The sequence below is a fragment of the Chelonia mydas genome, chromosome 1, assembly GCF_015237465.2.
Source record: "Chelonia mydas isolate rCheMyd1 chromosome 1, rCheMyd1.pri.v2, whole genome shotgun sequence".
Lineage (NCBI taxonomy): Eukaryota > Metazoa > Chordata > Testudines > Cheloniidae > Chelonia > Chelonia mydas.
Window position 1 is genome coordinate 22,372,654 of NC_057849.1, and position 12,388 is coordinate 22,385,041.

Sequence of the window (12,388 nt, forward strand, 5' to 3'; positions counted from 1 at the left end):
ATAATCAACCAGAGACAAGACAGGAACATTACATTATTAGAACAAACTCTTATCGGCTGAGCAGTGATGCTGAAAGCAGGTCCATGGTTATCTAGCAATTTCTGAGAGCTGAATAACCCCTTCAGAGCATTGCAAAGCCATACAAGACAGCATCAGAGTTTGTGAAGTAAGAGATTTTCAGGAAACAAAATGCTCAAAAGAATACTCATTTAAAGAAGATGTAATAGATCATTTTGTCATCATTTTAATAAAAGTAGTAAGCTTCTTTCTTCCCCAATAATTTTAAATCTGAACTCAAACAACTTATAAAGAAAAGTTGCTTTATAAAATAAATTTTCAAAAGTACAGTGAACATTTAAAAAATAACATTATGATATACAAACTATATGGGAATTGCTTCACTGACCACTGCTTCTTCTGGGGTGAGACAGCATGATACAAAACAGTTTAGAACAGAATGTGAAATACACTAGATCCAGTTGAAACTGCAGGGGGGAAATTTAGACAGTCAGAACATGATTTCCCAAATTACAATTTAGCTAGGATACCAAGGGTGAAACCTGGTCCCTTTGAAGTTAATGGCAAAACTCCCATTAATTTCAACAGGGCCAAGATTTTACCCCAAGCTACTTGTGAAAACTGACACAGGAACTTTAATGACTACTCATGGACAGGCCTTGATTTTATGACTCATCTGAGAAGTGACACTTCTAAAAACACAATGCACCCTAACATGTCACTGGGATGTTGGTTCAGCAGCGCTGACTTAGAATCCTACTTCATCCCCACCTCTAAGTATGGCTACTCCTAAGTGTTCCCTGAAAATGTCCCTTTCAAATAATGACCAGCCCCAATCTACAATTGGTGTAATGTGAGAGCATCATAGTTTCAGGGTTATATGGCTGCCAGCACTAATTTACTTAGAGATGTAGTTTTTAAACTTACCTTAATGTCTCATTTTTCAAATTGCATCTGCCTATATTAGCATGAGGGGTCTTGGTTAATTTCAGACATCTGAGGGATTTTTTATTAAATAAGTTAGAATGCATGTTGACACATACCCGGTGAAATTTCTTCCAAGAGAACCAGAATCGGAAAATGTAGGACACCAAAGTTGCTATATAATAATTCCTAGATTTTAAGTGAAATTTTGGAAGAAACAAGGAGAATGGGAAACAAAGAGAACATATGGACAGAAAGGGAATGGGTAAGACTTTAAGTAATTTGGGACACTTTTTAAAGGAAAATGTATTAAAAACAACTCTGGAACTTGGAGACTTCAGACGACAAGTGAAAATGAGTCTGAGGCTTCAGCAAACATTGGTCCACATCTCAAATGTTTCAAGACCACCTGATTTGATGCAATTCACCATCTCTGCTCAGGAGAGACCCAGATTTGGAGTAACAAGGTGTTGTCAATCAAATGGAGGTTAATATGCAATTTGTGTGAGAAACTTGCATAACACCTAATTGCACTATTCCCTGAATCAAGCCAGTACTACTGACTGTTCATTTCATATACACTAGTCTTCACAAACAGAAAACAGGCTAATAAGGAGGTGCAAGATAGAATAATATATGTATCACACAGTACAGTGTTCTGCATTAAAAAGACCTGGACTTTAAAACCACTGAATTAGATTATTTTTTAAAACCTGAACTTTCGACCTTGCAGGTTGAAGCCAGTTTATTTGCTCGATAAAACAGCTAGCATTCAGAAGGAATACAGGGGGGGAAACGTCTTTAATATTTTCTCTTTCGCACATTGGATGGTACAAGTTACAAGCTATAATCAAGCATCAAAACACCTGAGAACAGTGGGTAAAAGGCTGATAACTGGGAGAAACATACCCAGAACAGGAGTCGGTGTGGTCTAGCGGACTGCACAAATGAACTGGGAAATAGCAAATGTACAACTTTATGCTAGCCACAAAAACATCCCTGTGTCTCAGTCTCTTCTTCTGTAGAACGGGATGTTACTCAACTACCCAGAAGAGGCAACATAAGGATTAATATATATGTTTATAACCCTTCAAAGAGTGGGTGAATAATGAAAGTGCTATTTATTATAGAACGTGATGAGCACTAACATCACCTCAAGATATGAGAGATGATGATGTTTTAAAACAATATGCACTGAGAACAGGTAAAACAGGTAGATTGGTCAACCTCTAATCTGGCCTGCTAGGAAAAAAGGAACAAATGAACAGCAGTATCTATTACACACATAGGTCTACAAAGAGTTGGCAGACAGGCTTATATCTATGGCTTCTATCACCAAGAAATGAATAGTGAGAGATGAAGAGCATTTCGGTAGCTTTCCACTGTACCTTTTACGCCTAAATTTATATGAAACAAAATCTAACATTGCCACAAGACAGACATGCTTATAGAATTCTGAGTATTGCTTTCTTTTGTAAATGTTGCTTTGTAAATAATTGGTACTATTAAAAATATTAAAGATATTCCTGGATTTATGTTAATGTGATTCAATGAAGGCTTGGCTGCAATCCATTCTCAGTAAGAGATATGGTCTCATTGCCTAGCAAGAGACACAATGTGTAACCAGCATGTATGAAAAGTTAGCTCTCCACAAAATTTGAATTTAGGAAATATTTACTTGTGACATAACCTTCATCTGAAGCTTGTTACTGTCCTCAGATATGCAGATGTATATCACCCCGTATCCTCTTTAAAAAATTGCTCTACAGGTACAGCAGCAAATTTTACAGGACCAAACAGCACCATATGTTCATGTATATTAAGGCAAAAATCAAGAACCCAGATGCCAAGCAAAACTCTACTAGTTTCACCTAAGCTTATCAGGAGGTCCAAGTGATGAGGAAAGGCAGCTGTGCATTATCCTCCTTTCACACACCATCACATAGTTGTTGCAATCTCTGTACAATTACTATAGGTACTCCAAATAGTATGCTGCAAAAAGATGGAGTGAGCCAACTCAGGGGAGCAGTTGTAGAACAGCAGCCGTATGCAGTACATTCACATTTAAAACTGATGCAATTAACACAGCTAAATGCCATGTAAGCAAAGTTGCTCTGACCATCATTAACTTTAGTAGCACACTCTATGTGTGACATGAATACAGACAGGTGGAGTGAGCTAAATGCAGCATGGCCTAGGAGAGAGATATGTTATCAGTGCAGAGAGGGAAGTCATGACCCCTACAAAGAGGGACACTGGCAGATAGAAATCAGTGACTTTCCAGAGTCTTCCAACCTATGCATATTTTTGTTGACACATCAGCTATTCTGTGCTACCACAAGCCCTATCCTGGGTGAATGTAACAGAGCTCTGTGAGACCAGAGAATGAAAGTGTTTCCTTGAAAGGTTTTACCTTGCTTCTTTGTGAAGAAAGGGGAGAATGTGGCCACACAGATTTAGAAAGGAATATTCTACTTACCTTCAGTCTAAGGCTGATCATAACTATGGACACAATTGAAATAGGGATTCAAAATTCAAATAATAGTTGTTCCTATAGAAGTGTGGCTCATGGTGCCAAAGTTAAGGTTTTGCACTTAAAGCGGGGATTCATCCACTTTGTCTTGGAGTACTGAACTATTTTTTCTGAGAATTTACAAGAACATTAGTTAGCTAATGGATTAATAAGTTTTAAAAATGGGTCCTTTAAGTAATTTAGCATCAAGCCTGTTTCTTTCTCCTGAATGATCTTAAGGGAATAATGCACATGCTTCTAACTTCCCCTTATAGTTAAAACTCACAGAAATATTTTGCAGATGCTACTTTTGAAATAGTTTTTTGTAGAGTTAATGATATTTTTTCCCTGCTATTGTTCACTGCTGAAAGTTTCTTCTTCAGCAGGGGCTGACAAACATTATAATACAGAGATTCCACATAGCGCTACCTCCTTTAAAAAAAGGTTGCCATATTCCATGAGGACCTTCCCTCTTATCCCATGTCAGCTTGCTTTGCTTAAGAGCCTTTGGCGAGGGACCTTGTCAAAGGCTTTCTGAAAATCTAAGTACACTACATACACTTGATCACCCTTGTCCACATGTTAGTTGACCCCCTCAAAGAATTCTAGTAGATTGGTAAGGCAGGATTTCCCTTTACAAAAACCATGTTGATTCTTCCCCAACAAAACGTATTCATCTATGTGTTTGATAATTCTGTTCTTTATTATAGTTTCAACCAGTTTGCCCGGTACTGAAGTTAGGCCTGTAATTACCGGGATCACCTCTGGAGCCTTTTTTAAAAATTGGTGTCACATTAGCTATCCTCCAATCATCTGGTACAGAAGCAGATTTAAATGATAGTAGTAGTTCTTCAATTTCACATTTGAGTTCCTTCAGAACTCTTGGGTGAATGCCAACTGGTCCTGGTGATTTACTACTGTGTAATTTATCAATTTAGCAAAGTCAGTACAAACTAAAATTTCATACAGACGACTTTTTTGTATAGTTCTATATACTATACACTGAAATGTAAGTACAATATTTATATTCCAATTGATTTATTTTATAATTAAAAAGTAAGCAATTTTTCAGTAATAGTGTGCTGTGATTCTTTTGTATTTTTAAGTCTGATTTTGTAAGCAAGTAGTATTTAAGTGAGGTGAAACTTGAGGTACACAAGACAAATCAGACTCCTGAAAGGGGTACAGTAGTCTGGAAAGGTTGAGAGCCACTGAACTAAAGTTCAGAAAGTTTAAGTGACATGTCACAAAGCAAAACAATGGCCAAGCTGGGAAAAGTCCTTAAATCTCCTAACTCCCAGTCCAGTGCCTACTTTGATTAGGCTGCTTCCCAGTATGAATTTATGTAACAAATATTTGTTATATACTACTTCTACTTCTGCAGTCCTTCTATACACAGAATTTCTTATTGATAGTAGTAGCTTCTGTCATTGAAAAACTACAGAATTGGAAAGAGATTAGTCATGCTAGTAGCCAAAGATTTAAATTGAAGAGTCTGAAAAGGTTAATATAAAAATTTGCTGCCACATGTTTAACTCCCACAAAACTGAAATTGCTCTTATTGTAGTCACAACCTCTGATCCTAACCATCAGCTTTGCACTGCTCCTAGTCAATTTCACAGTAGAAAGTGACAGTCAGTTTAATAGAACTTGGTGTGAAAAATGGGGCTTCATGCCTGCACGTCATTTGACAAAAATACATTCTAGAACATTTCAGCAACTAAAAGGACAGCAAAAACTTTAGACAGTACATATGTGGGATCAGCATTTTGTTAAAGGTGAAAAGGAACTACCAAAATCCATTACTTCAGTATGTACTTGATTCCCCACTCACAAGGTTAAGAGGAGCATTTACACCACTAAAAACACAATTTTCAAACCTGGGTGCCTAATGTTAGGATTCTAAATACATATTTTAGATATCTAAATAGAACTAGCCAGATTTGTAAAGATGCAGATCCCTGCAACTCCAAATGAATTCAATGGCAGCTGACATTCTCAGCACTTCTGAAAACCAGACTACTTCTATTTAGATATCTATAATATGTATTTAGAAGCCTAACTTTAGGCAATCAGGTATGAAAATTTTTAAAGTTCAACATTTCTTTTTAGCTCTCTTCTTCTCCACTGATGTCATGTCACAGGCCAGCAATGCTATGTGTTGTTACATCACAAAATTCATCATTTAATGATGTCATCATTACCACTAGGCTCTGCTTTAGCACACTGGTGGCTCATGTGGGCTCATATTAAATCCTTTTTTATTGATTTGTTTAATATGGCATGTCTTAGAAAGTGTTTTATATATCATCATAGAAACTTTGAAAAAATGTACATGGAAAACAAAATTTATTTACAAGAGCACCTGTGAACTGGCTACATGATAAAGCAGGCTATTTCAATAGCTGTGATGTCACAGAAAGAAGCAATTGAGTTATGTTTCATGCTTTTATTCTATTTTGTAAATATATCGAAAGAACAGGCAAATACAAAAATAAATATAGGCCCTCATCGCTTGCAGGAGCCAACTGATGTGACCCTGGGGGACTCCAAAAGGAATTTGAAAAGCTGACTTTAGTTTCTGTGCTAAATGTTTCCATAGTCTAATGAGGAAGTATATTATTTTGTCATTAGGTCACCTTTAAGATATACCACAACACCAGCATTATCTTATTGTTTGGGATAGCAATGGGTAGTATACATTGGTATATAGCATCTTTGCTTCATACCTATCTCTTTATTTCTAGTTTATGTTTGCTAAAGTGTAGTACGCAATAAAGGAAAGGAGTGTGTTTATTCACTTAATAAGCTTGTGCAATCATAGTGTCTAAAGTGTGATATCCAACAAATAAATGTGACTGGTAGTAAAGAGTATTTGATTTGATTTTAATTTTGTTAAAGTGTATTTAGAGCCAGTGAAAGGTGAGGAATTGAAAACCCCAGAGACTGAAGTCATCGGAACAGTTACAGCAGTGCAAATATCCCTAAAATGCCTCATCTTCGCTGAAGGAAGCACCTGAAGTAGTGAAAGGATACTTCAGGCTCATTTCAATCACTGGTCTCTTTGTTGAGACTGACAGCAAGGGTGCCAACTGGGTGTTCTTAACCATGTGGACATTTATCTCATTATGGAGTGGACTGAGACCACCAACTCATTTCACACAAGCCATCAGACAATCATATACTGACATAAACTGGATTAGAACCAATGGCAGGCTCCCCTTATTTCACACCCAGAAATCACCTGTTTGTTATTCAGATATTTTAATTAAGTATTTTTACTGACTACAAATAGCCTAAACTTTTCACGTTAGCTGAATTGGCCAATAAGACTAGTTTTGAAAAGGAAAAGGCAGTCCTGTAATGCTTACCTGCTTTAAACAGGTAAGGCAAGGCATAGAAGTCCGTCAGGATTTGTGTGATGTTTGCAGTCTAATGGTAAAAAAGGAGCGTTCCCTCCAAAATAAAATTTCTAACATCTTCCTTGCTCTTTAAAGGGGGACACAACTGGAAAGTAATTACAGTAACTCCTCACTTAAAGTCGTCCCGGTTAACGTTGTTACGTTGCTGACCAATTAGAAAACATGCTCCTTTAAAGTTGCGCAGTGCTCCCTTATAATGTCGTTTGGCAGTTGCCTGCTTTGTCCACTGCTTGCAGGAAGAGCAGCCCGTTGGAGCTAGCTGGTGGGGGCTTGGAACCAGGGTGGACCGGCAGCCCCCCATCAACTCCCCGTTCCCCTAAGTTCCCTGTGCAGCAGCCAGCCAGCAGGCTATCAATTGCCAGCAGTTCAGCTGACCCTCCCCCCACTGTCATGTACTGCTCCTGCCCTCTGCCTTGGAGCTGCTCCCCGCAGCCTCCTGCTTGCTGTACAGGGGGGTGGGGGGGAGCTAATGTCAGGGTGTCCCCCTCCCCCCTGCTCCTGCATCCCGCTTACCCCATTTCCATAGAGCAAGGGGGGACACAACAGGGCTCAGGCTGGAAGGAGCTTCCTGGCAGCAGCTTCTGTTTCAACTTGCTGATCTACTTAAAAAGGCAGTGTACTTAGAGTGGTGTCAACGTACTTAAAGGGGCAATGCGCATCTCTCTCCCTCTCACACACAGTGTGTATTTCTGTCTGCCATGCTGTCTCCCCTCCCTCCATTCATGCAGCCTTGTATAGTGTGAGGCTACATTAACAACAATGGGTTAACCCTTGAGGACTCAGCTGATTGCTAGTTCATCATTTAGCAGTAAGGCATTCCCTGGGAAATATCCCACCCTCTGACTTCACTACCTCTACCAAGCTTCACAATCATCATCACTGTGTACCAGTATTAAATTGTTTGTTTAAAACTTACACTGTGTGTGTGTATACATACACACACACACACACTATATAATATAGTCTTTTGTCTGGTGAAAAAAATTTCCCTGGAACCTAACCCCCCCATTTACATTAATTCTTATGGGGAAATTGGATTCGCTTAACATCATTTCGCTTAAAGTCGCATTTTTCAGGAACATAACTACAACACTAAGTGAGGAGTTACTGTAGTTTCAAATAATTCAATGTTCTGATACAGCCTCCTGATAACAGAATGTCAGGATTTTGAATTGTTTTGTTTTTAAATGTGTACAGTTTTTTCTGCTCATCTGATGATTTTTGAAGGATATTTTGGTTAAACCCAAGACCAGCATAATGCATGTTAGGATTACCCCTCTCTCTGCCCTCTCTGTGCACATATCTCCCTGCTAACTCATTCACTTTCAGTAGTGCTGCTGCTGCTGCTGCCGCCAGAACACAAAGGCTTTCAGAGGCTGGGGAAAGTACACAAATGTGTTTTCTGCTGTTATCTGCTGGGGAAGACAGTAGATATGGGCTCCTTACTGCATAAGACCAGAAATGAAATTGATTATCAATAAAACAGGGAAAGGCATAAAGCAAAACAAACTGCAAAACTTGAGGGAAAAAACCCCTCATTTTCCCCCCATTATTACTTGTAACAATAATAAATATAAAAATTTCACATGGAAGTGAGATGTTCACGTTGATAGCATCCCTTTAATTATATTTTGTGAGAGTAAGCCTATTACAGACTATAAATTTAAGTAACTCAAAAACAGTAAATAAAGTAGCTGATTCACTAACATTTTTCAATCCCCTTCTGTACGTATGTAATCACATTTTAATAACAGCTTTTAATATTTAAATACAAATATCTTCACACAGACAGCTCTAATACACTAATTGATATGAGAGGCTAAATTGTGCCAAAGGAGCCATTTTGGTCTACCAACTGCATATTTTAAAATTTTCTAAATATATGTTCTTACAGTAGACTGGTAAAAATTATAGTGTAAGAACTACATTAAAAATCTGAGTTAGGCTGTCTTGAAACAGAGACAGGAAATATATAGATTCTGAGATTTTTAAGGTCAGAAGGGATCATTATGATCAACTACTCTGATGACCTGAGTAACACAGACAATGGAATTTCACTCAGTAATTCCAGCATCAAATGGGTATCTTGTGATTGAGCTACAGTTCAACATCCAATTCCGAAAGGCATCCATACAGAAAAATGTACAATTCAGAGTTAAAGCTTTATCTTTCAAATGGCACTTAACTCACCTGTTGTGAACAAGTATAATATGTAAGCCTCATAGTGGAGTAAGATGACGTGTTCACAGCACAACAGGATGACTTAAAGGGCCATTATGAGGGGGTTATTTTCCTCCATAAATATTCCCATGTTTACTACAGTTAATTAAAAATAATTAACTAAATTGGTGACTAATATTATTTATTAAATCATTATACTGTTTTGATATTTTGTTTCTATTCTGCAATGTCTACAATATGATCAAAGTAAAACTTTAAGTGGAATTTTTATATAAACCTTCATAATAATCTGTTTGGTTTTACAATTATTTACATCAGAAATTTTGAATCATGGAACAGAGGCAGAAGAAGCTATTTTTGTGAAAGAAATTAATTCTGAGTTATACTGAAGTTAGCTGTGTCCATATTTTACTAATATCTCTCACTTTAGTTCTTTATTCCATACATTGGCTGTGCCATGTCAAGAGCCTTAAGTTCTAGATAGGTGATCTGCATGAGAACAGTTATTTGCCATTCTTTGTTTTATCTGCTCATTTTGTAATCTAAACTAACATGTTAATTTACTGTCCTGTGTTTGCAAGACACAGAGAAACATTTACAGCATAAAAGTTTTTGGAGTAATCATAAGTATTTACCAACAATTGCTAGCATGATCACTGTAAACTGCACTTTACCAAAGCTGTGTCTAAATCCATTGTAGTCACAAAGTGTTAAATATTTATATGAGGGCGATAAGACACTCATATTCTGAGACCAACACAGCTACATCAACACAGCAAACAAGTATTCATGTGGTGAACCTAAAAGTATAAGAGGCAAAACATGGGGCTGTTTTTTTTAAAATGCAACATTGCTACAGTTATTAGAGTAATATAACCTTTTATATCCGAACATGCAGAAACCCCAAAGCTTGTTAAAATCATGTAGCTCTCATAATTAAAAACATTTTTTGATAACACAAAGATTGAAACTTTTACTGACAAAGTGCACTGAAATGAGTTTTTACATTTATTTTTACTGCTACTGCTGGTGGAGTTACCTGCTGTATGTTTTAAGAAAAGGTATTGGGTTAAAAACTTTTTTAAAAAACAAAAACAAATCTTACTAATGTTACAGCCACCACCTTAGAATATTAAAACAAATATTTTATGGCTTACTTTGCACTATTTATGCTCTGTTTCTATTGGAATTATTTGAGATATATAATTTAATTTAAAACCCTCTCTTGGCCATGGTTTTAAGTTTTGTAAAGGCTGATTTTTACAAAACATAATGTCAAGATCAAATATGACATGACAAATCTTAAAACATTCTACTAAATGTGTGAGGGTTTTTTTAACTACAATTGTAAATGCATAAATTGTTTCCCTCCCTGCAAAAGAAAAACAAATCACTCCCCCACTGAAATGCTTTTACATTTAAAATTGCAAGTACTAGACATCTACAACCTAGAAAATGTAGATGTAAAATGAGATAGGAAACTTCATAGCCCACCTTTCTTCTTGACTGGCATTCTTGGTCTTACTTCTGGTACTGGATGCAAGTGCTTATTTACTGGTATCAATGATGTCCCACTGGGATCGCCTGATGAGCTCAGGAGCTAGGTATTTGTTCAAATCAGTTAAGCAGTTCAGTTAGGAAATACTGCTTCAATCTTGCTTTTCTAGCTGTACTCACTATTTCCTCCAGTTAAACTACCAGTGCCTCCCACAGAATAAGAAAAAAAGAAGAAAAAAGAAGAATTTTGAATTTTCCAAGAGTGGTTTTCAATATCTGTAAAATATTTTTCAATCTATAAAAATACAAGAGAAAATGCTCCTTGGCATATAAAACCCTATTATAACTCCTCTTCTGGCAGCAAAAGTTTGTCAGTTAAACAACTTTATGTAAGATAATTAAGGCACGGTCCATCTCTAGGCAGCTGTCTTAATATTCCACCTGAACAAGTTCAAAGCCATCTGAGTTTCAGGACAAAAATTCCCAAATAATCCAAATAAATTTCTGGGGGAAAACAAAAGCAATCCAAAATAATTGTATAAACTCCTTTCACTGGAACTTGGGTGAATTTTGCTAGTTATGTATAGCTGTACTGGGTGCATACACAGCAGACTAAAAAGGTCTCTTTTTTCCTCACTGCACAAATGCTTTCAAATCTCACACTCTTACCCAACAGAAGTCACTCCTCAGTCACTTTCATTTTTATTCTCTCCACCCAGCCTTATGGTCTTTAATGTCCCTCTGATCCTCCCATGTATTAAAAGAGAGGATTGAAAAGTAGGAAAGCAATCCCTTGAAATGGAATTATTAAAGTGACCGTGCTGCTCACTGGGCACTTTGGCAGAGCAGCTTGCTTTATTCTGGAGCCATTTACTTCATGCCATTTCTTTCCTTGCAAAGCAGCCGCCTCATGAAGGAGAAGCAGAGAGGGTTTGGAGCAGAGCTTCACAAAAGGTTAATTTTCAGAAATGCTGCAGTATCAGTGGAATAAAAAAGCAAGCCATGAAATGAGTCCAAGTTTCTCCACACACACGGGCGCAGCTGCTTGGCCTCAGTATAAGCCCTTCTCTCCCCCTTTTTCTGTAGAAAAGAGTTGCATTTCACCCATCTAGATTGTTAAAAAAGGTATGAAAATGTCATGCAGCCTCCAAGTGTTTCCCTGCATGCATGAGGAGCCGTGGTGCACGTTACATAACCCTGCTTTGCATTTATCTTCTAGGAGAGATGGACACTGTGTTTGGGGGCTGTTCTGTTCTGCTCTTTAATGTTCACCATTCAGACCCGGGCCTCTCTCTCTCTGTTTCCCACCATACAGATAGATCTTTTCCCCCGTCCTCTTCGGTCTGTCCCGGGGACGGTCCGTGCAGGGCGGGCCCGTTGGGTTCTGGGCTGCGGCGCAGCGAGGTGAGGGGGGAGCCGGGCAGGCTGGAGAGAGGTGGGGGGAGAGCGCGGGGCCGGGGAGGGGCTGGAGGACGAGGAAGCCGTGGGGCGGGGAGCGGGAGCTGGCAGGTGGCTAAGCGAGGCTGGGAGTCGCTGGAGGCTGGGCGGGAGGGGCCCGCAGGCAGCACCTAGGAGGATGCTGAGGCCTGGGGCAGGCCTGGAGCGGCCGCTGCCTCCGCCCGGGTCAGCCGGTTACCCCCAGGGCTGAGGGGCCCCCATTGCGGGCACGGCTAGGGGGAGTCTCCGCGTCTCCAGCTGCCGGGTCCCCGCTCAGCCCCGTCTCCATGGACGAGCCGCCGATGCCGTCGCTATCCTCCTCCCCTAGCAACAAGAACGGGGCCCAGCACCGATCCCGCCCCCCCTCCAACTCCGTGGCCAATCACGAGTAGCTATG

At 38.9% G+C, this 12,388-nt stretch overlaps 1 protein-coding gene across 1 annotated transcript in view; it reads right to left on the reverse strand.

Annotated features, from left to right (window-relative positions):
- DLG2 (discs large MAGUK scaffold protein 2) overlaps positions 1–12,360 on the reverse strand; it is a 1,449,547-nt gene extending 1,437,187 nt beyond the window's left edge. Inside the window, exon 1 of the mRNA XM_043528333.1 lies at positions 10,552–12,360. Coding sequence (XP_043384268.1) covers positions 10,552–10,570 — 19 coding nt within the window. The 5' untranslated portion in view covers positions 10,571–12,360. The remainder of the gene's footprint in view (positions 1–10,551) is intronic.
- Positions 12,361–12,388: the final 28 nt, after the last annotated feature.